Source organism: Copadichromis virginalis, linkage group LG12 (genome assembly GCF_057382275.1).
Source record: "Copadichromis virginalis isolate Kocher_CV1m ecotype Utaka linkage group LG12, C_Virginalis_male_GT1.1, whole genome shotgun sequence".
Classification (NCBI taxonomy): domain Eukaryota; kingdom Metazoa; phylum Chordata; class Actinopteri; order Cichliformes; family Cichlidae; genus Copadichromis; species Copadichromis virginalis.
In genome coordinates this window covers 353,705-375,036 of record NC_140629.1, presented here as the reverse complement: position 1 = coordinate 375,036, position 21,332 = coordinate 353,705, and the positions used below count along the sequence as shown (strand labels likewise).

General features: G+C 43.0%; 1 protein-coding gene across 1 annotated transcript in view; it reads left to right on the top strand.

The window, feature by feature from the left end:
* Window positions 1-21,332, top strand: part of LOC146696149 (glutathione hydrolase 5 proenzyme-like) — a 62,013-nt gene that overhangs the window by 39,682 nt on the left and 999 nt on the right. The window contains exons 4-9 of the mRNA XM_085474262.1: window positions 16,919-17,096; window positions 17,185-17,345; window positions 17,573-17,719; window positions 17,852-17,982; window positions 18,580-18,764; window positions 18,869-18,960. Of these exons, the coding sequence (XP_085330388.1) occupies window positions 16,919-17,096; window positions 17,185-17,345; window positions 17,573-17,719; window positions 17,852-17,982; window positions 18,580-18,764; window positions 18,869-18,960 (894 nt within the window). The remainder of the gene's footprint in view (window positions 1-16,918; window positions 17,097-17,184; window positions 17,346-17,572; window positions 17,720-17,851; window positions 17,983-18,579; window positions 18,765-18,868; window positions 18,961-21,332) is intronic.

Below are 21,332 nucleotides of genomic sequence, written 5' to 3'. Positions count from 1 at the left end.
TCCTCAGGTTTGAAGTGTCTGTGTTGTGCAGCTGGTCTGATCTGTCTCTAGACAGTTCAGGCTGCACCCACTAGTTCAATGGTGGAGGCTCACAGCGACATACTCAACACACAAGTTTCTGAACTCTGCATGAGGGTTTCTCCGACGAAGTGAGGGCCGTGAGGCACAGCTCCCCGTCCCCCGGTGACCCTGCTAGGTCCACCTTCTTAGGGAAACCCTCTGCAGAGGAGCTGACAGAGCCAGGAACTTGTGAGTTGTGTGTGTCCACTCAGGCATCATTCATGCTTGTTCTGTAGGCAGTTCCTGTCAGAAGGAGGAGGCGCAGCAGGAGCATCGGGGGGCGGAAGACGGTGCCTCAGTGCCTCTCTCCTTCTGACATTGTTAAAGAAAACACAACAAATTTATAATTATTTAGATATTTACATGTAGGTAATGTCCTCAAGTTCTGTATAACCACTTTTTCCTCTCTCTGTGTTTGTTTCTCGTTCGTTGTTGTGTGTGTTTGTGTGCATTTGTCTCTTTCAAACAGGTGCCGGTCCTCACCTCTGCAGTGCTGCCGTCTCCTGTAGCGCTGCATGGTTCTAAGCTAAGTTTCCTTTCCTTTTTCTGTTCTCTTAGATTTGTCCTCAGGTTTGAAGTGTCTGTGTTGTGCAGCTGGTCTGGTCTGTCGCTATAACGCGGCCTCGCTGTTTCGCACATTTTTTTTGTGCAAGTTTGCATGCTTTTTTTTTTTTTTTGCGCACAGCGCTTTGTGTTCTGCGTCCTGATTGGCTTCAGACTATTGTTGATCTCCTCCGTGCCGTCTCTCCTGTGCAGTACAGAATCGCTGATTCATTGATTCATTAATGATTCATTGATGTTGAATTATCTCTCAGCTGCTCTGTTCTCATGTGCTGGACCTGAAAACACGGTTTGATCTTTGGTTTCTGTAATACTGGACTTATTTGTCTACGAAGGTTTGAGCTTTGAGAGCTTAAACAGGAGAGAAACGTGTGAAAATGTTCATGTCGGTCTGAGTGTATAAAGTGTGTAGTGACGGGTTTTACAGCCTTAAAACATTGATAATAACTGTGAAAAATAAAGTTGGCTACTTCAGATTTCACCAATCGCAGGTTATTTTTAGAACGTAACTCCCGCGATAAACGAGGGAGCGCTGTTTACAGATACTGAGAAGTATAAAATCTGAATCCTTTCTCTCGTTTGCTCTGAGGCGCGGGGGGGAAATATCGACAAGTCGATCAACATCATCTACAGATACATTCGACATCTCGAAAAATGTAAATTGCCACTTGATTCGTCCATTTGGTTGAAAAACCCGACCGTGAACAAGGAGCGAATATCACACCGGAAACTAAGCGCTATGCGCCGGAAGTAGCATATGCTAAGGCGCACACAGGTCTAAGTTATAGGTCTAAGTTCCCCATAATGCACTGGGTGTTTCTTCTTCACTCAACATGTGTTAGTAGACCTCTCTGCATTCAGCCCGTCTGCCCCTCATCTATCGATGGATGTTTGTTAGAGGCTTTGGTTCCCACTGTCGCTCACAGACGGTCACCTAATGTTTCCCTGTGTAACTGCAGGGTCTTTGCCTTATAACATAGAAGTAGCTTGAGGTAACTGTTGTTATGATTTGATGCTGTGTGTGTGTAATAAAGCTCCCTTACTGACAGTGGGTCACCACAGCTTGTAGCTCCATGTATTTGATGTGGCACGTTTGCCCTCGCTGACACAACCCTAAAGGGATTTGTGTGTATGAATAAAGTTTATTGTTCATACAGTTCATTGCCGTATGTCTATGAAAGGCTGAATGAGGGTTGTAGCTCCCTCAGCAGCTGTGGAGCGATGGCTCGTGGTCACCTGATTCAGCCCTGGAGATGTGGTTGGTTAGACACGCTGCTTTAGTTGGACACTACAAACCACACTCACCTGTTTACACAAACACATACACACCTTTTGTGTTACAACCACCTTGTTACACTCAAACACCAGATGATGCATCTGAGCCAACTAAGGATTCACTGAGACTGAAGAAGCTCGAGATCATAAGAATTTGAGGCTCAGCTGATACAGTATCATAGGACAATCCAACCATTGTATGTCAAGAGACTATAGGCAGTAAAAGCTCCATCTGGAGGAGGAACGACGTGGTTCAGAGCGTTGCCTCCTGCAGCTGGTGACATGTTCAGATTTCAGCTCTGTCGGTTAGAAAGTCTGTTTTTGTTTTTCATCTGTGTGTTGCTCTTTCATCCTTTTGTTCTTCCTCTTTCTTGCATCAAGCTGGCTGACTTCACCACTGATGAGGTAACCATGAGCAGTAAGCCTCGTGTCGCTCACAGTTACATTTAACATAGTGCGATAAACACACTCAGTCATTATAAGGTACATCCTCTAAAGGTTCACATAACAGACAAACAGGATAATAAAAATAATCTGGTTCTCTGCAGCGTCCTCAGATGAACAACACACAACATTATTAGACGTCTCAGTATTTGTTACACTGAACACAAATATAAACACAACACTTTTGTTTCCATGAGCTGAACCGGATCCTGACTGGTTTTGCGACATGTGTGTCATTGTGCTACACATGTACGGCATATTTCAGAGTGGCCTTTTATTGTGGGCAGTCTCAGACACACCTGTGCAATATTCATGCTGTCTAATCAGCACCTTGACATGCCACACCTCACAGGTGTGGCATGTTAGACTACTTTTAATTAACTGCTTCAGCCCACTTACAATGAAAATGTAACAAAAAATCTTGTTCCTGACCTGTGCAGTATGTTAACACTATTGGAAGTAAAAATAACTCTAATTTTGAAAACACAACTTTCTTTCTTTCTTTTTTTTTTAATAAAGCTCTGACTTGTATTATGAGTCTGTGGTCTGGGAGAGAGTCTGTAACTCTGTCTGCAAAATACAGGATATAATGACCAATGTTGGGCAATTAATTATATAGTTACTTCTTCAAAAAAGTAACCGAGTTATGCAAACAAAGTTTTTTGCAGCTGTTTACCTAAAAATGTAGCCAAGGCGTTTTTTAATTAAACATTTCAAACTATTTACAGAACAATCAGCTGTTCTGCATCAAATCTGATGCCACACAAATTATTTGTGCCACTCCAAAAAATAATTTGTGTCCACTATGAGATGAAGGAGAACAACAGCCTGATACCTGCAGGACAACAGCAGATGTATCACTGCTGTAACACCTGTAACATTCAGCAGTCGCCTCATTGTTCTGACACACACAACAAAACTGCTGACTACACTACACACTCACTACATAAGATTTGCGCTAAACGTCGCAAATCTCTCACATCTCCTATGGAACGCCAGGACTGCCATAATGAATTAATTAAATACACCATTAAATAATTAATTAAATGTGTCAATAATTAATTAAAATTGGAATTAATTAATTAAATAAATAGTTATGACACATGTAATTAATTAATTATTGACACATTTAATTAATTATTTATGTATTTCACATTTTAATTAATTATTGACACATTTAATTAATTAATTATTGACACATTTAATTAATTATTTATGTATTTCACATTTTAATTAATTATTGACACATTTCATTAATTATTGACACATTTAATTAATTATTTAATGATATATTTATTTATTTCATTTTGGCAGTCCTGGCGCCTGGCTCTCGTCATGAAATAATTTTATCTGTCAGCCTCACCCATCAAACTCAGGGGGCGGGGTTAACGCTGCCCATGCAGCTTCTCTAACATTTGATTGGTTGCCGTGCAAAGTAAGTCAAAACAGGTCGATCCTAGATAATCGATTGCTTGTGTAGACTTGGGGCAGCCAGGTATCCCAGAATGCAGATCAAATCACAGGCAGCAATGGTGGTGGTGTAGTTTTAAAATACCCCGTTTTTCTGTCACCAGCTACACTTTTAACAGTGTTTTAGCCGCGAATGTCGCGATGTATGTCTGGTCAGGTTGTCAACATAGAACATGTTTGCAAAAGTGCTCAGATGTTTTCAGAGATTTCACTAGCTCTGCTAACAATTAGCATGCAGAGTGCACCGAGGGGGTTACGTTAACCGGTTTGTTTACATATTCCACTCTCCGTGTTCCACATGTTGCATTCGCAGATTCTCATTTTCACCGAACGATCGTCTCTTTCCGCCTGGTCTTGTGTCTCTGTGCTTCTGTAACATAAAGAACGAGCTGACATTTTTCTTACGAAACCAGCGATCAGCTCAACAGACCCTCAGTTTACCTGCATGCATCCTCCTCCTCATCTGTCAGCTGTTTAACACCTGCTGCTAATTCAAGAAACACGCCTACGTTACCTGGTGATAGTCACAGTTTAACTGGGCAGCCGGTGCTTGATATAAAGCAATGTCAGCGCATTTTTCTGCACAAGATAAGTAAATATAGTGTTTTCCCCGAGCGCAGAGCTGCTGGAGCTTGTTTCCTTACAGAGCACTTTATAGGCGAACAGCTTCATCAGCGGCTGATGTCCAATCACCGGCACACAGCTTTCAAACCTCAGCTGAGTTTTAGCTCTCAGTGGTTAAACGCTGGACTTCATTCACTCAGGTTCTGTCTGTCGGGTCACGTTTACTTCGCTGTTTTATTTACAACTGAGCAAATCGGTTTGGCTGAGGTTAAAGTTACGTCTCATAACTACATAGTTTCACAGACGTTTAATGGTTCACTGGCACATGTGTTAGACTGAACTATCATCTAAATATCATCTGTTTTTTAATAGTTATTCAACTGTATTCTGAGCACCAGCTGTCTGTTAGAATGTGATTTTTTTCTCTCTGTTGGCAGAGGTATAAAAATGCGCAGGAAAATCTGACATGCATGGCGAACTTCACCGACGATATTTAGGGAGGAATAAACACACATCAAACATAAATGAACCAATTGCCTGTCTCCATAATTGAGAGAATTTTCTCTTCTTATGTCAACACTCTCTCTCTTTTTTTTTTCTTTTTTTTTGCTTTTTCGGTCATGTTATGTTTACCTGTCAAAGGCTTGTTACAAACTATGAAACACATCGTGCAGACTTCTGGATGTTAGAAGAAAATTAATACTGCTCATGAATGAGACTAAAGGCAGGAAGGTGTCCTTTAAAACTAAACATGTTAATAGGACCTCCCTGTTTATATCATAGTTTATGATATAGCACGTGTATTTCAGTAATAGCCTGCTGATTTCAGTGTAGTGGTGACCAGTCACACAGCTCACATAGGGGTTATCTGTGATACTCCTTAACTATAATTTATCCAAGTTAACTTCAGTTAACCATTCAGACGGTTCTTTTGCAATGAAAAACATAAACACCCATGCTGCCGGTAGGTTTCCTCAGTGCCAGCTGTTAACATTATAGCTGCTTATGCAGTAACCATGGTAACCACGGACTCTGAGCGGCTGGATCGACGGAGGTCAGACGACAATTTTACATGTATGATCTTAAAACAGGACACAGCCACTATACGTGCTGGCCTCATATCAAATGTGAAGGCAGACTGAATCTATGTTTGAGGTTTGTTTATATCTAATCTTCCTTTTCAAACATTTAAACAGCAGCGAGTCTGCAGCTGAGGGAATACAAACTCAAATTGTCGGAACAGGTTTGCTCGTTTCTTGGATTCATTTGGTGATTTATTAAATGTATAACTGTTATTCTAATCTGCTGCCGAGTCTCTTACACTTTTCTTTATGCTGTATATTTTCACGTCTCTGGAATAGTTGGCAGTTAGATAGTCAGCTGGGAAACTCTGTGTTAACTCATGGAGCTGAGGATATCGTGGATATGCTGACCTCGCTCCGTGGTGTACAGGGCCGTTTACCCTCGTGATTAATATTCACAATAAAAATATTAGCCGAACATCATGAAGTCTGTATGTGTTTCATAGTGTCGAACAACCTTTGTACAGTTAAAGCCAGCAGTTACTACATGACGGAAACACCAACATTATCTCTTTTATGTGTTTATACACAGGTCACACTGATTACTGAACAAAAACCCAAAGATCAGATGTTAAACAGATTTATTTGCTCTCTCTCCTCCTTAAACATGTTTTTAATGTTAGTTATAATTCAGAATTGGCGACTGAAACACGTAGGACACATAAGAACTTCAGGAAAAAAACCACCGATAAATATAACCTCAGTAAAAGAAGTCAGCGGGGGTTACTACAGCTGTGTACCGGGGCCTGCGCTTTGTCGGTGGGATTGCTTGCGAGGCGAGCGGGTCTATCCCACGCTTTGCCGTGAGACTGGGCAGACATCTCCGACATCATCGAAGCACTTTTGCAAAGAGGCTGTATCTTGACAAACCGACCAGACACATGAAGATTAAACCACTACATTCTCGGCTAAAAAAAATATTAAAACGGTATTTGGTGACACACAAAGAGGGTTTTTCAAAGTCCGTTCTGTTAGCTTCCACATGCCGGTTGTTGTGTGCTAGAAACAATGGCCACCAGGCCAAAGCAATGGTTTTGACTCGATCAGCGTTAACCCCGCCCCCTGAGTTTGATGGGTGAGGCTGACAGATAAAATTATTTCATGATGAGAGCCAGGCGCCAGGACTGCCAAAATGAAATAAATAAATATATCATTAAATAATTAATTAAATGTGTCAATAATTAATGAAATGTGTCAATAATTAATTAAAATGTGAAATGCATAAATAATTAATTAAATGTGTCAATAATTAATTAAATGTGTCAATAATTAATTAAATGTGTCAATAATTAATGAAATGTGTCAATAATTAATTAAAATGTGAAATGCATAAATAATTAATTAAATGTGTCAATAATTAATTAAATGTGTCAATAATTAATTAATTAAATGTGTCAATAATTAATTAATTACATGTGTCATAACTATTTATTTAATTAATTAATTCCAATTTTAATTAATTATTGACACATTTAATTAAATATTTAATGGTGTATTTAATTAATTCATTATGGCAGTCCTGGCGTTCCATAAACTAGCAAACATCATCATAGCTACATGCGGCTGTCTTCTTGTTTGATGGCAGATGCTCCCTTCACCCTGGCCAAAAAGGCTAAAATGACCAAAGAAAAAGAGGAAAACAGTTAAACATGAGAGGTTTTTGGACAAAGTTTGTGTTTTTTCCATTGTTTAAGCACTGCTTCCAGCCAAGAGTGATACCATATATGCCCCATAGCTGCAGAAAAGGCTAACATTGTTATCTTTTTACAAAAAACAGCTGAACGTGAGAGGTTTTTGGACCAATTTTGTGTTCTCCATTCTTTAAGCACCGGTTTGAGCACCGTTTGAGCACCGTTTGAGCACCGGCACCGTTTCAAAAGTACCGATTTGGCACCGGTATCGGATAAAACCTAAACGATACCCATCCCTAGCAGTTACTGTTACTGGCATGTCAGTATCAACAAAGCTAGATCTCACACACTGTTAGAGCCAAATAGAAATGTCAGTTTTTTTATCTGAATATTCTAAGTCACATTTAAATGCTTTTCAATATTAGTTTTTTTTTTCCTTCAGTTTGCATATTAAGATTTTTTTGCACAGTTCATCCTGTTATTGTTTTGCTGTTATAAAGTGTAGGTAATTCTGCTGATGTGCTCAGGGTTAAAGTTAATCAGAAAAGGAGTTTGAAAAGCAACAGTTTTCTTTTTATAGCTGTTTAATGTGTTTTATTGACAGGAATAGATAACCCGGACTTGAACTGAAAATGTTTTATTTTCAAACTGACAGTTTTGTGTACAATAAATTCCTTTCTTCAGTGTTTAATGTCTGCCTTGTTTTCATTATTGGATTACATTTAAGCTGCCTTTTGGAAATCACGAGTCAGAAACTTTATGTTCTGCAGAAGAGACAGAAGCTTATAGAAAACAATTGCTTTCAAAACACACGGGTCATGTGACTGTGACAAAATCTGAAGTTTTGGTGCACTTCACCCCAGTTCCAACACGTGGCGTACCTGCTGCTTCAAGGTACTGCCAGGCGCCAGAATTCACATTTTTATCAACCGGAGTGATTTGTAATAAAGATTTGTTTTAGATAGTACCGCTTTAATTTATTAAATGTGCATGTGTAAAAGAAAACAATACCCTCTCTCTGACCTGGATTTAAAGTGTAATCAAATAAATATTATATAGATAAATATTCTACTCGAATAATTACTGGCATAGAGATGTGAGAAGGCAAGATACTGCTGGGTGAGCTCATATATGCACTTGTATAAGCAGAGAGAGAGTGGCACACAGAGCTGCAAACTCTTAAAAATATCTCATTAAAAATATCTTCCTCACTACAACCGTATATTCACATACTGTGATCAAAAAATAAAGCAGACCGAGCTCAAAACCAACTGTAAACCTGTGTGGCTATTATAGTAAATGTAGTAATGTTACCCAGAGATATATTTGAGGGCTCACTTGTGACCCATCCCATGTCCATCCAAGAGAGGTGGGTTAGTGCAGCTCGGACAAGCCATTGTATCTCTGCCCAGAAAGCCAGTTAGCGGCTAGCTGACTAAGCTATCAGAGTTAGCTCCAACGACGGACACAAGTTATAGCAAGGACTGCATGGGACATAACACTTTAGACAGGCGAGGCTGCTTGTGACATTATCCACCAAATTTCCCCTTGTGGGACAATTAAAGGATTATTCTATTCTATCCACTCTGCCATAGCCTGGTTATAGACTCAGCACCCGAGTGCCTTCATTGCTATGTATGGGTGACTTCAACCATGTCAGCTTTGACTATACTGCTAACTTTCACACAGGGAGAGAATTGTAGACCTACTGTATGCTAATGTTAAGGATGCATACAGTTCCTCCTTCGTCCCCCGACTGGTACGCCATGTCCCAGTGGCCCCCAGAATTACAGGCCTGTGACTTACACGTCATGAAGACACTGGAAAAATTCATCCAGCTCCAGCCTATTGTCATGCCACAACAGGATCCCCTTCAGTTCCCCCACCAGCCCCGCCTCGGAGCTGAGGACGCCATCATGTACCTGCTCAATCATGTCTACGCCCATCTGGACCAGCTCTCTACCCTCTACACCACAGACTTCATCCACTGCACAGAGACCTGCCATCTTCAGAAGTTTTCTGATGACTCTGTGGTGGTTGGATACATGGGTGATGAGAGTGAGGCTGTGAGTAAGTCCTTTGTCACATGGTGCAAGCAGAATCCTTTGCAGCTCAATGTGACAAAGACCAAAGAATTGATTGTAGGGGTCCTCAGGAAGCACAAACTGGACTCCAACCTGCTGCTGACCTTCTACTGCTCGTCTATTGAGAGCCAGCTGACATACTGCATCACAGCATGTTATGACAGTTGCACTAAGGTGGATAGAGGAGTAGTCAAGGCAACACATATGATGACCTGTGGCCCTTTCCCCTCCCTGATGGACATCTATTCCTTCTGCTGCCTCAACAGAGCAACAAACATCAAGGACAGCTCCCACCCTGGTTTTGACCTGTTCAACCTGCTTCCCTCAAGAAAGTGCTACAGGTGCATCGGCACAAAGACTGACAGACTCAAAAATAGTTTCTTCCCAAAAAGCTATAACCACCCAGAACTCACACGTTCACTGACTTCTTCTCTTTGGCTCTAACGGAGGCGGTTGCATCTCTCTCCCTCTCCCTCATCTTATCTTTCCTGCTTGGTTTCTTATGTCCTTGTCTAGTTTTGTCTAACTTTAACCCTCAGAGAGTCTCTCAGTCATGTTCTATAAAACCTAAAGATGGGCTCTGAGTACCCAGACTGTTCTTATTGAACACAGATCATTGACGGACATTTAGATCTGCTGTAAAATTGGATGCAGGTGTGCATAATTATTAGGCAACGTCCTTTCCTTTGGCAAAATGGGTCAAAAGAAGGACTTGACAGGCGCAGAAAAGTCAAAAATAGTGAGATATCTTGCAGAGGGACGCAGCAGTCTCAAAATTGCAAAGCTTCTGAAGCGTGATCATCGAACAATCAAGCGTTTCATTCAAAATAGTCAACAGGGTCGCAAGAAGCGTGTGGAAAAACCAAGGCGCAAAATAACTGCCCATGAACTGAGAAAAGTCAAGCGTGCAGCTGCCAAGATGCCACTTGCCACCAGTTTGGCCATATTTCAGAGCTGCAAGATCACTGGAGTGCCCAAAAGCACAAGGTGTGCAATACTCAGAGACATGGCCAAGGTAAGAAAGGCTGAAAGACGACCACCACTGAACAAGACACACAAGCTGAAACGTCAAGACTGGGCCAAGAAATATCTCAAGACTGGTTTTTCTAAGGTTTTATGGACTGATGAAATGAGAGTGAGTCTTGATGGGCCAGATGGATGGGCCCGTGGCTGGATTGGTAAAGGGCAGAGAGCTCCAGTCCGACTCAGATGCCAGCAAGGTGGAGGTGGAGTACTGGTTTGGGCTGCTGCAACGGAACTTATTGTTTGGGAGGAAAACACGAACACGGTGTACAGTCGAGTCTTAATAACTTACTTACAACTGGGCTCGTCAGGCACTCTTTTTGGCTGCAGTGGTTATTATTATATTTGCATGCTTCCAGCTCCCGTTTCTGTTCGGTGACAACTCGTACTTTTCGACTCTCCTTTTTCTCCCTCCTCATGCTCACAGACACATAACAAGTATGGCAGTCCATTCTCCCTGCAGCACGGACCACACTGCCCACGAGGCTACATTCTTTAGGGCTATGTCTGTAAAACTCTGCCTATTGCCTTTATATTAAATAATGTTTGTGAATAATTCTAAAAAATATTTCTTTACGTCGTAATGCGGGCCGCAAGTAGGGGTGACATAGGCCGCGAGATTGAGACACAGACATTAGAGCCTCTTAATGCGTGTTTTGTTTGGGTTTCCACCGGTATGTAAACCAAAAATAGAGAGGGGATAGCCTTATGAAACGGCTAGTTATGTCTATAACTTCTGTTCCCTGAAGGAGAGGAACGAGGTACAACACATAAGTATGGGATATCACGCCCTCGCGTGTCCTGGCTGAAGAAACCTTTATTCACGCCTTTAAGGCAGATGACGTGTGATGACACGCGCATGGCCCCGCCTGCACATATAGCCGCTGTCATCACAGTCATCCCTCAGTTCGATAGCCGCTCTTCACCGAGCCAAACTGCTCAGTGGGGCCACCTTGTGTTGTACCTCGTTCCTCTCCTTTAGGGAACAGAAGTTAGACATAACTATTCGTTCCCTTTCAGTCGATTCACTCGGTACAACACATAAGTATGGGACATACAGTATGACCTTGTGGCCATCAGGAGAGAACTGTGTGCAGGAGGGATGCACAGACAGCGCATGAAGGTCACCCACTCTCTTTGCCAAGCCAAAGCGAGTAGCAATGCAGTATTATATGAAAGAAATTTCATATCCACAGACTCAGTGGGTTCAAACGGGGGCTACAAAGGCCTCCAGCACCAAAGACAAGTCCCAAGCAGGGACACTGGACACTGGACTTAAGCACGGGCCTCAGCCGGCACACTCCTTTCAGAAAACGCATGGCAAGGGGATGTGCACCTGGTGTCACCCCGTCAAAGCAGTCTGCGTCCCAGCTGAAACTGAGCGAAGCAGCGATGAAACGTGGCCACTCTGTGCTCCGACAAACGTGCGCGGCTGGAAAGCGAGCATATTTCCAAACCGAGGAAAGAAATCTGCTGACTCGGAATTAGCGAGCTCTTTTGAAAGCTCACAGAAAACCCCAGTGTCTGAATGTGTGACAGAACCAGCGACAGCTGTGTCTCCACCTGCTACGAGTCACTACTGCTACGAGAGCCCAGTTGTCTAGGTAGGCTAAAATGCAGATACCTCTCTCTCTAAGGGGTGCTAGCGCTGCTTTGGCACATTTCGCAAATATGTTTCAGCTAGGGTTGCCAACTCCTTGAAAAATAAATAAGGGACACCTCGTGGCCAGGGCCGGGCAACCCAGTTCACCCTTCCCAGTGTGGTGAATTTTGTAGCTTTTTTTTGTGTGTGAAATTATTTTTTAACCATCCATCCATCCATCCGCTTCCGCTTATCCTTTTCAGGGTCGCGGGGGGCGCTGGAGCCTATCCCAGCTGTCATAGGGCGAGAGGCGGGGTACGCCCTGGACAGGTCGCCAGTCTGTCGCAGGGCCAACACACAGGGACAGACAACCATTCGCACTCACATTCACTCGCACATTCACACCTAATGGCAATTTGGATTATCCAATTAACCTATCCCCACAAGTTGCATGTCTTTAGACGGTGGGAGGAAGCCGGAGTACCCGGAGAGAACCCACGCAAACACGGGGAGAACATGCAAACTCCACACAGAAAGACCCCGGCCTGATGGTAGAATTGAACTCAGGACCTTCTTGCTGTGCGGCAACAGTGCTAACCACCGTGCCACCGTGCTGCCCCTATTTTTTAACCAATTGACTTGAATTTGATTTAAGCAGATGCATATTCTTTGTGATATGACCATATGGGAAACAAATGATCATTTAGCCATTTATTTTTAGCTCAAAATGACAACATTAACACAATAAAACAGGTCTCTTTCTTAAACAGAAGCCTGTCATGCTTAACTTTTGAGAATATAAGTAAATCTTTCTTTAAAAGAACTCTGTCCTGCTTAACTTAAAATTACATAGAAAACAATAGAACGAAAAATATTCTTGTAACAGTGCACATATAGTGCATTTAGTACAATTGGCTTCAGTTGAGGTATTATTTCAGCTTTTCTAATGCTAATCAGCTGCTCCTTTTTGTAAACCCACTTGTTCCCATGATTACGCATCATAACTCATCATCATTATTAATCTATGTATTACTTTTATGTATTAGTGATCTATTTGTTGTAATCATCTATCCTTGCAGTTGTTTATTACACAAAATAAATTATATTATCACACTTCTGGCCACATAGCGCTGATATTCACTGCACATGCCCATATTAACCTTAACCAGAGGGTTTAAACAACAAACAGTGTCTACATACCATATCTGCTTCTGCCGTGGCCTGGTGGACAAAAAATTGGTTAAGGGTTCCCCGAGCTGTCACGCCCCTCATGTTCTTCATGTGCCCACCACTAGAAGCATGCCTATGGAAAAAGTGTGCCGGCACACAGTGCAGTGCGCTTTATAGGTGTTATCATGCATTTTCCCAGCCAGGTGTTTTCCTTTTCCCATTCCTCCCTGTACTTTTGCAGCCTTTTTCTTTTTCTTTCTCTGAGGGGAACAAACATTGCTGCTCTAATGCTGGGCTTACACTGTGCGATTTTTGGCCCATTTTGAGACGATTTTTGAGTCGTGCGACCGATTTGGTGATCGGCCCGATTTTGGCCTTCATCGTGCATCGTGTAGTATACGTGGGGTAACGAGAAGCGATTAACACCTCACGACCAGCTCCCGATCATCAATCGCTCGTGAGGGTGTCACCACAGCCGCTCACACTGCTCAGCGCAAACACGTAAACGTCAGTGAAAAAGATGGAGCAGTACAGCTGTGCAGCGTGTGATCTGGACACAAGTGATGGAGGCACAACTTGTAGAACTTTGGAAAGCTCATCCGAGCCTTTTCGATGTGGCATCACAAAATTATCACGACCACAACAACCGTGAAAATAGTTGGATTTACACTGCTGCTCAATCACAGCTGCCTGATCAATGTTTTTCATTAGCAATTTAGCAAAGCTGATGGTGGTGGTGTGTCTGTGTGAGTGAAAGACAGAGAGAGAGAGAGCGATAGATTTTCTGTTATAACCTTCATTTTATGGAGGCACAGTGTGAGCACTCAGGTCGCATCAGAGCATCGGGCGGTATAGTGTGAGACCCTGCATCATGACCTACCAACTTCTAACCTGTCAATCGGCAGTTTGAGCAGGAGCTGAATAACGTGACTGAAAAAATCGCACAGTGTCTGCCCAGCTTTACTGCCCAGGTGTACTGTCGTCCAAGACTTGCACCGCAGTGTCGGCGTTTGTTTCCCTGTTGGCCATGCTTCTTGTTGTGGTCATCTGTTGTCTTGCGGTATTTTCTCCGTAAGCGACCTTTCCTCGACCAATGAGATAAGCGGTAATCTGAATTGTCATACTCGAATTGTCATAAGTGTGCTGTCAGCTCATTGGTCACAAAGCAGGAGAGGGGCTGGGAATTATGTTTTCAAACGAAGCGTTAATTCCATTAACATTTATAGACTACTTTTGATTCTCACTGTATTACGGGACAAAGTGCGTCCCTTATTAGCTCAATACGGGACGTGTGCTTTTGTTTCTAAATACGGGACGATTCCGTTTTTTAAGGGACGGTTGGCAACCCTAGTTTCAGCCCGAATGGCAGCACTAGGTATTCGTAGGCTACGCCCTCGAATGCAAACCTCAGAAACTGCCTGTGTTTCGGGTGTATAGTCACATGAAAATACGCATCTGTTAGATCGATTGTTGCAAACCAATCTCCCGAGCCGACCGCATTCAAGAGCTGTCTGAGTGTTAGCATCTTGAACTTGTACATTCGTAGATACGAGTTCAAGACTCACAGGTCGAGGATGGGCCCTCCCCTTTTTTTTGGAACAACAAAATAACGGCTGTACCAACCTTTGTCTGTCCCCGAAGCGGGGACCACTCGTATTGCTCTTTTCTGCGATAGCAACTTTATTTCCTCTCTGAGTACCATGGCCGCCTCTGTGGCAACAGTCGTGTTTACCACTCTCTGGAAACGAGGCAGCTTGACCCAGAACTGCAACCGGTAACCCATGGCAACGGTTCGCAGCACCCACGGAGAGGGGGCGCAAGCGTGCCATTGAGGGAAGTGAGCAGCCAGCCAGCTGACCTGCAGCACCGTTGGCGGGGCGTTATCCCTCCCCAGTGTGTCTGTAGGGGAATGCATCACCTGCCTGACCTGGCTCATTCTGCCTGCAGGCTGAGCATTTGTGATTGTTTGAGAATAAACAACACTCTTTATTGATTGCAACATGGGAACTTGTACAGTCATACATTTTGTTGGAGGAACCTTTCCTGGGGCACAACAATGAAAAACAGCAGGAACACTTGATGTGGTCACCTGACATTTTGTGTGCAGGGGGTTTGTGCTTGGGAGACAGTGTTAGGAAAGTGCAGCGCCTTCTGGGGCTGACAACCTGAACAGAACTTAAGCGGTACCTCTTGGGCGGCAACAGAGGGGTAAAAGCAGTGTCTCCCTGCCGCTGGACACCTTCTCTACTCGAAACCACAGCTAGGAGGGCCAAGGCTTCTTCCTCCTGGGTGTCGGGTCCCGTTGGGGGCCCGAGGGTGGGACTCCAGGCCGACTGGCGTGGAGCTCGGGCTGGAGGATGTGCTCCCGCTGGTGGCACACCCACTGCAGCGGTGGGTGCCGGTCTCTTGGCAGTCCGCAGAGGAGCAGTAGGCCTGTGAGAGCTAGCTGCGGACTTGGGCTTCGCCTGACGTCTGGGGATGATGTCGTGCAGAGCTTCTGTCTGCTTCTACCTCAGATCGAATCTAGCCAGCTCTGTCCCTATCTGAAACGTCAGAGAGGGTCAGCCACAGGTGCCTCTGCGCCACTACTGTCGAAGCCATCCCTCTGCCCAGGGAGAGCGCTGCACAGCGGGACCCACGGAGGATGTAATCTGTGTCGACTCTGACCTCGTTAAGAAGAAGTGCCAGCGGGCGATCATCAGGAACCAGTGAGCTGAGCTCCGCCAGGCACATCACCTGGTACGTCTGGAGCATGGTGACGGAGCTCATGGCATGAGCAGTGCCGGCCTGAGCCCGATAAATCTTCTCTAGCTGCGAAGCAGAGAATCTGCAGTGCTTGGACGGCAGAGTTGCGGGGCCGCCGACACCATGGTTATGGGACGAGGCAGTCAGAGACTGCTCCATAGGGGGAAGGTTAGCTAAGCCAGCCCCCTCGGTGCCATCCAATTCCATGTACTGTCCATAGCCGAGCACAGTGATGCGGGTAGACAGAGGTTTGTCCCATGATGCTGTTAGCTCGCAGCCCAGTCTTCAACCCAGGCTGAAGCCCGTCAGCTCTCCTGCATGGTTCCGGCTCGGCACATATTCCATGTGGTCAGCCCAGCATCGACCGGATAAGACTCGGAAAGGAGAGGGTCATGCCGTGCGACAGCCGAGCGTCCCAGCACTTTTTCCACAATCGTCACCCGTCTTTCCAGGGTCGAGCGCTGGAGCTGGCAACAAAACGCACAAGCTTCGGGCTCCGTCAACGCTCTCCTAGCGTGGACGATCCCCATGCAGACAGGGCAGGCATTGTGCTGGTCGCTGTCATGCAAAGATAAACCGCATCCCTGAGGACAGGGGCGAACAGAAGATTTCTGCTTTGTTCGCTTCGGCTTGGAGTCCATTCCAAAACGCAAAGTGAAACGCTGCACAGGAAAACGCTGCTCCGCCAGCAGCTTAGCACCAACTGCGCGGTGGAGGCTAACACCAACAGGGGCAGTTAAGCTAAGTTCAAGTCGGCAGAGAACGAAGCTAACTAGCAGCAGCTAGCTAGCCCAACTCAGCAGAGGTGTTCTCAGCGAGGTGAAGAGCGTAAGAACTGAGGGATGACTGTGACAGCAGCTATATGTCGCAGGCACGGCCGTGCGCGTGTCATCACACATTATCTGGTGTGAATAAAGGTTTCTTCAGCCAGGACACGCGAGGGTGTGATATCCCATACTTATGTGTTGTACCGAGTGAATCGACTGAATGAGAACAGGAAAACACCACCATGTAATCCATTCATTTCAACAAAGTAACTGTATTCTGAATACCACCTTTTTAAACGGTAACTGTAACGAAATACAGTTACTCATATTTTGTATGTTAAATACGTAATGGCGGTACATGCATTCCGTTACTCCCCAACACTGCTTACAGTTTACTCAAAACACGAGCAAATGTATGTGGGACTTTCCAGCCCTGACTACCCATTATCTATCTAACCAGATAGCAGATGGATTGGGGTTCCTGGGGAAATTCGAGGTTATGAAGCAGCACACCGGCTTTATGGGAAGTTGCCGTGGGCCGACCTCTTTCAACCTGCCATCAAATTAGCCAGAGAAGGATTCCCTATTCCTTACTACCAAGGTCAACACATCCCACGCATTGGTAACACGTCACTACGGTATGAAATACACGCACAATGTGATTTCAAAAATACGAAGAGGAAACAATGAATGTTTCAGCTTTATTTCACTGTCTTTGTCTTTTAGGGAGTTATATTTAGATAAAAATGGGAACCTGCTTAAGACCGGTGATACTGTGAAATTTGAGAAACTGGCTGACACTTTGGAGACGATCGCAAACGAGGGACCAAATGTGTTTTACAACGGAACAATAGCAAAGAATTTAATCAGTGACATACAGAAAGCAGGTATTATCAGATGGGTTTCATCCTGCTCTCTTTCTGACCGTTTTCTATGTCTGCCAGGCACAATGATCTAATTACAAATTAAAAAATCGATTGGTTTTGGAAAAATCTAACATGATCCCTCACAGGCTGCACTGTGATCTGTCTGGAGCCATTCAAAGTCTTGATTATGAGATGTGTTGTGTTCATTTTTCTTCAACAGAATCATTTGTTTCACTGTTTTTGCTTAGGAGGAAAACTCACACTGGAGGACTTGGCATCGTATGAAGCTAATGTGACTGATGCGTGGAATATTTCTTTGGGAGAGTACCGGATGTACTTCCCTCCACCCCCTGCAGGAGGAGCCATACTCAGCCTCATCCTCAACATCACGAAAGGTTCATGATTGTTGCTTCTAGCATGTAGAGTTTGTTTCATATAAGAAAAGGATCATTCTCAATCTTTACAAATGTGATACACTAAGAAATGATGTTTTAAATAAAAGAGATAACAATTATTTATATTTTCAGGATACAAAATGAATTCAGAACCTAAGACGACTGATGAAAAGATTTTGTTTTATCACCGTTATATTGAAGCTTTAAAATTTGCCAATGGATTAAAGAAACATATCAGAGATCCAAAGTTCAACTCAGATAAAGTAAGTATCTGAAAATCCTACAGATTTGCACCTGCTTTGTTGCATATAGTATGATTATATTTAAGTGACTAAATGGGTAAAAGGAGCAATACCACATGAGTCTCTGCTCTGCCTGAACCCACTGCTCCACCCCCGCCTGCAGCTCATCCACAAACCACATCCCATCACAGTCGGTTTATGCACATTGATAATGAATTGTGGCCTGAAGTTTTTTTGTAATATCTCTGAGCATTGCACAGTCGGACTTTGGGTTAATTTGCTGGGGTGAGATTGTGACTTTGTGTTAATGATCAGTTTATCAAGGGCATTTGCATATCACTACGTGGCTGCTACTTACCCTTAAAGTTCTTATAGAAGCTTATTATAACAATAATTAGTTACACCTTTTCATCATGTCTGGACAGCATCAGTATCACACATTGGTCTGTGCTGGCTGAAAGTGCTTCTGCTGTGTTCGTTACCAGCAGCATCAGTGATGCATCAATGATTAAAATTCTGGTAATATTTGGCTGTAATTTGTTAATTTTCTTGATATCAATGTATTTTCTGTAATGTTCTTATTTAATTATGGGTCTTAATTCTCTGTATTTCACACAGATGGCAAAAAATTTGACAGAGGATAGCTTTGCCAACCACATACGGAGCTTGATCAGCAGCGACAAGACTCATGATCCCCAGTATTACGGCAAAAACTTGTATCTGGACAGCATCGGCACCACACATGTATCTGTGCTGGCTGAAGATGGATCTGCTGTGTCTGTCACCAGCAGCATCAATGATGAGTCCATACCTGCATCATTCTGTTTCACTGTTAGAAACCAGCTGACTTTTCCACAACAGTGTGACAGGGTTTAGACCTAGTTCATTTAATGTTTATTCTTTACAGATTTGGGTCCAATGTCCTCTCTTCAAGCACTGGAATCATCCTCAACAACCAGCTCTCTGACTTCTGTGGTAGAGCTGATAACATTTTTCATGGTAAGGGATCAGCAGGATTCCTTCTAAATTTAATATTTATTAACAAATTTTCTGGACTTCAGTTCTGATTTTTATAGTGCTAATTCGCAGTTTTACTTTATCTGCTAAACTGATGCGTTACACATGGGTAACCCTTGTGGTGTCCTCAGATCAAAACTGGTCCCTAGGTGAATGGCAAACAAGCATATGGGAATTCCGAGGACATATACTTGATAAATATGCATGCAAATATATAGGCAAATATAAGAAATTTGAAAGAAAAAAACAACATCTGGGCAAACTGCACACCATGCATTTTTAATCTAATAGTACCAAAAAAAAGCACCATTGAAGAAATAAGAAGAGAAAATGGCATTTCATAATTCATTGTGATGCATCATGTGTTGTTGATCATGAAAATGGTCAACAAAACTGCCAAAACAAAGCACATCAGGTAAATTTGGAATAAATTGCATTTTCTATTTAATGTCATAGCCTGCTAAAATGTTTTCAATGTTCAAAAACAGGCACAGTTGAGCTCTGAGTGAAGTTCTGTTAACACAAATTACATAAGCTCTCTAAATCTGTCCTGTCTTCCTCACCTCACTCTTCAGCTAGTCACAGCAGATGACTGCCCTCTCTGAGCCTGGTGCTGTTGGAGGTTTCTTGCTGTTAAAAGGGAGTTTTTCCTTCCGTCTGTCACCAAGTACTTGCTCATAAGCGGCTCATCTTATTGGTTTTGTCTCTATTGAAGGGGGTTATCCTTATAATATAAATGTGCTGTTGTGATTTAACAGTATATGGATATTTATACTCATTTAAATATATACATAGGGCACCACAGTGGTGCGGTGTTGCCTTATAGCATGGAGGCCCTGAGTTTGATCCCACCACCTGTGTGGTGGTGGGATCAATATCTGTTGTAATTCCAATTTAACTTCTGGTCAGCTGGGATAATTGATGGATGCAAAGAATTTTACTTTGGTTACTGAGATTCTGAATAACGAGTTTTAAAGGAGTTACACTGGATCACCATATAGTATGAAAATATGAGAAAATAATATGCATTAATTTTATATTGGCTTGCGGACAAATTTACTAATTGGGACAAATTTTTGTACTAAATGTAATTAGTAATAACCAGCATTACAAACTATTCCACAATATTAACCTGAAATGAAAATACAGAAGAACGCCAAACATTATTAACTGATAGATCATGAGCAGTCCCTGCTTTAATGAAGATACCGTTACTGTGACGTGGGGAAATTTATATATTGTTCAGTTTTTTCTTTTCTAGTACATAGCATCATTCAAACATTAATCATTAGTCAGTCTGCCCCAGGGCAACTGTAGCTTGCCTCCACCAGTGTGTGAATGTGAGAGTGAATGAATAGTGGAATTGTACAGCGCTTTGAGGGCCCCGAAAAGCGCTATATAAAATGCAATCCATTATTATTATTAATCTAACACACTGTGACAGTCTCATTAATAGCTGCACTTTGACAGACATTTCACTAGGGCTGGGCGATATGGCCTAAAATCCATATCATAGTATAATGTGAAGCATGTGCGGTAACAATATATATATATCGCGATATAGTCTTTTCTTCTGTATAACGTATTTTACACACTATAAGGCAAAATGATCAGCGTTGCTGCTTTACTAGGTGTACCAATTAAGTTTAACATCCAGGCATCCATGAAAACAGAATTTATTAAATTCAACAGAGTTAGAGGTTAGCAGGAAGTTAGCTCAGTAGTTTCCCCCTAAACATAATATACCATGTTCTGACTGAGAGATTTCTGAAATAATTAAAACATACAGCTCTGCTATCACTTCCAACATAAATGAAGACAGAAAACTAAACAGCAGTGACTTTTGTAGTTGAACTAGCTGGTAAATAATGATGTCCTACGTAATCGCTAGCAATGCAGCTATGTTAGCATAACATTAACACAGTGAAGCTGAAGGATGGCCACTAACTTTTTCCCATTTGATAGAAGTTAACATGAGGGTTTCTGGTGGTTAGGGACAAATACAATCACATGGCAGGATGATGTAAACGGACCAAACTTCAGTTTGGAGAACAACTGAGATAATCTATCCACAATACGAGGTTAGTCATTAATATACTGCAACAACATGGGAATAGAGCAACTGCGAGAGAATTCAGCATTAATGGATCAATGGTACGGAAGTGGAGGAAGCGCAGTTTTTGGCTTTCCCCATATTCCAAAAGTGCTTTGTCTCTTTGCTATTAATGTTGCCCGGCATAATTTGCAGATGATGTTGTTCGCTGCAGCTGCAATGCTTTCGACGAAAACAGGCGCAGCTTGATGACACCATCAACATGCGCTATCGCGGTAGAGCGGTATAGTAAAAATCTCTA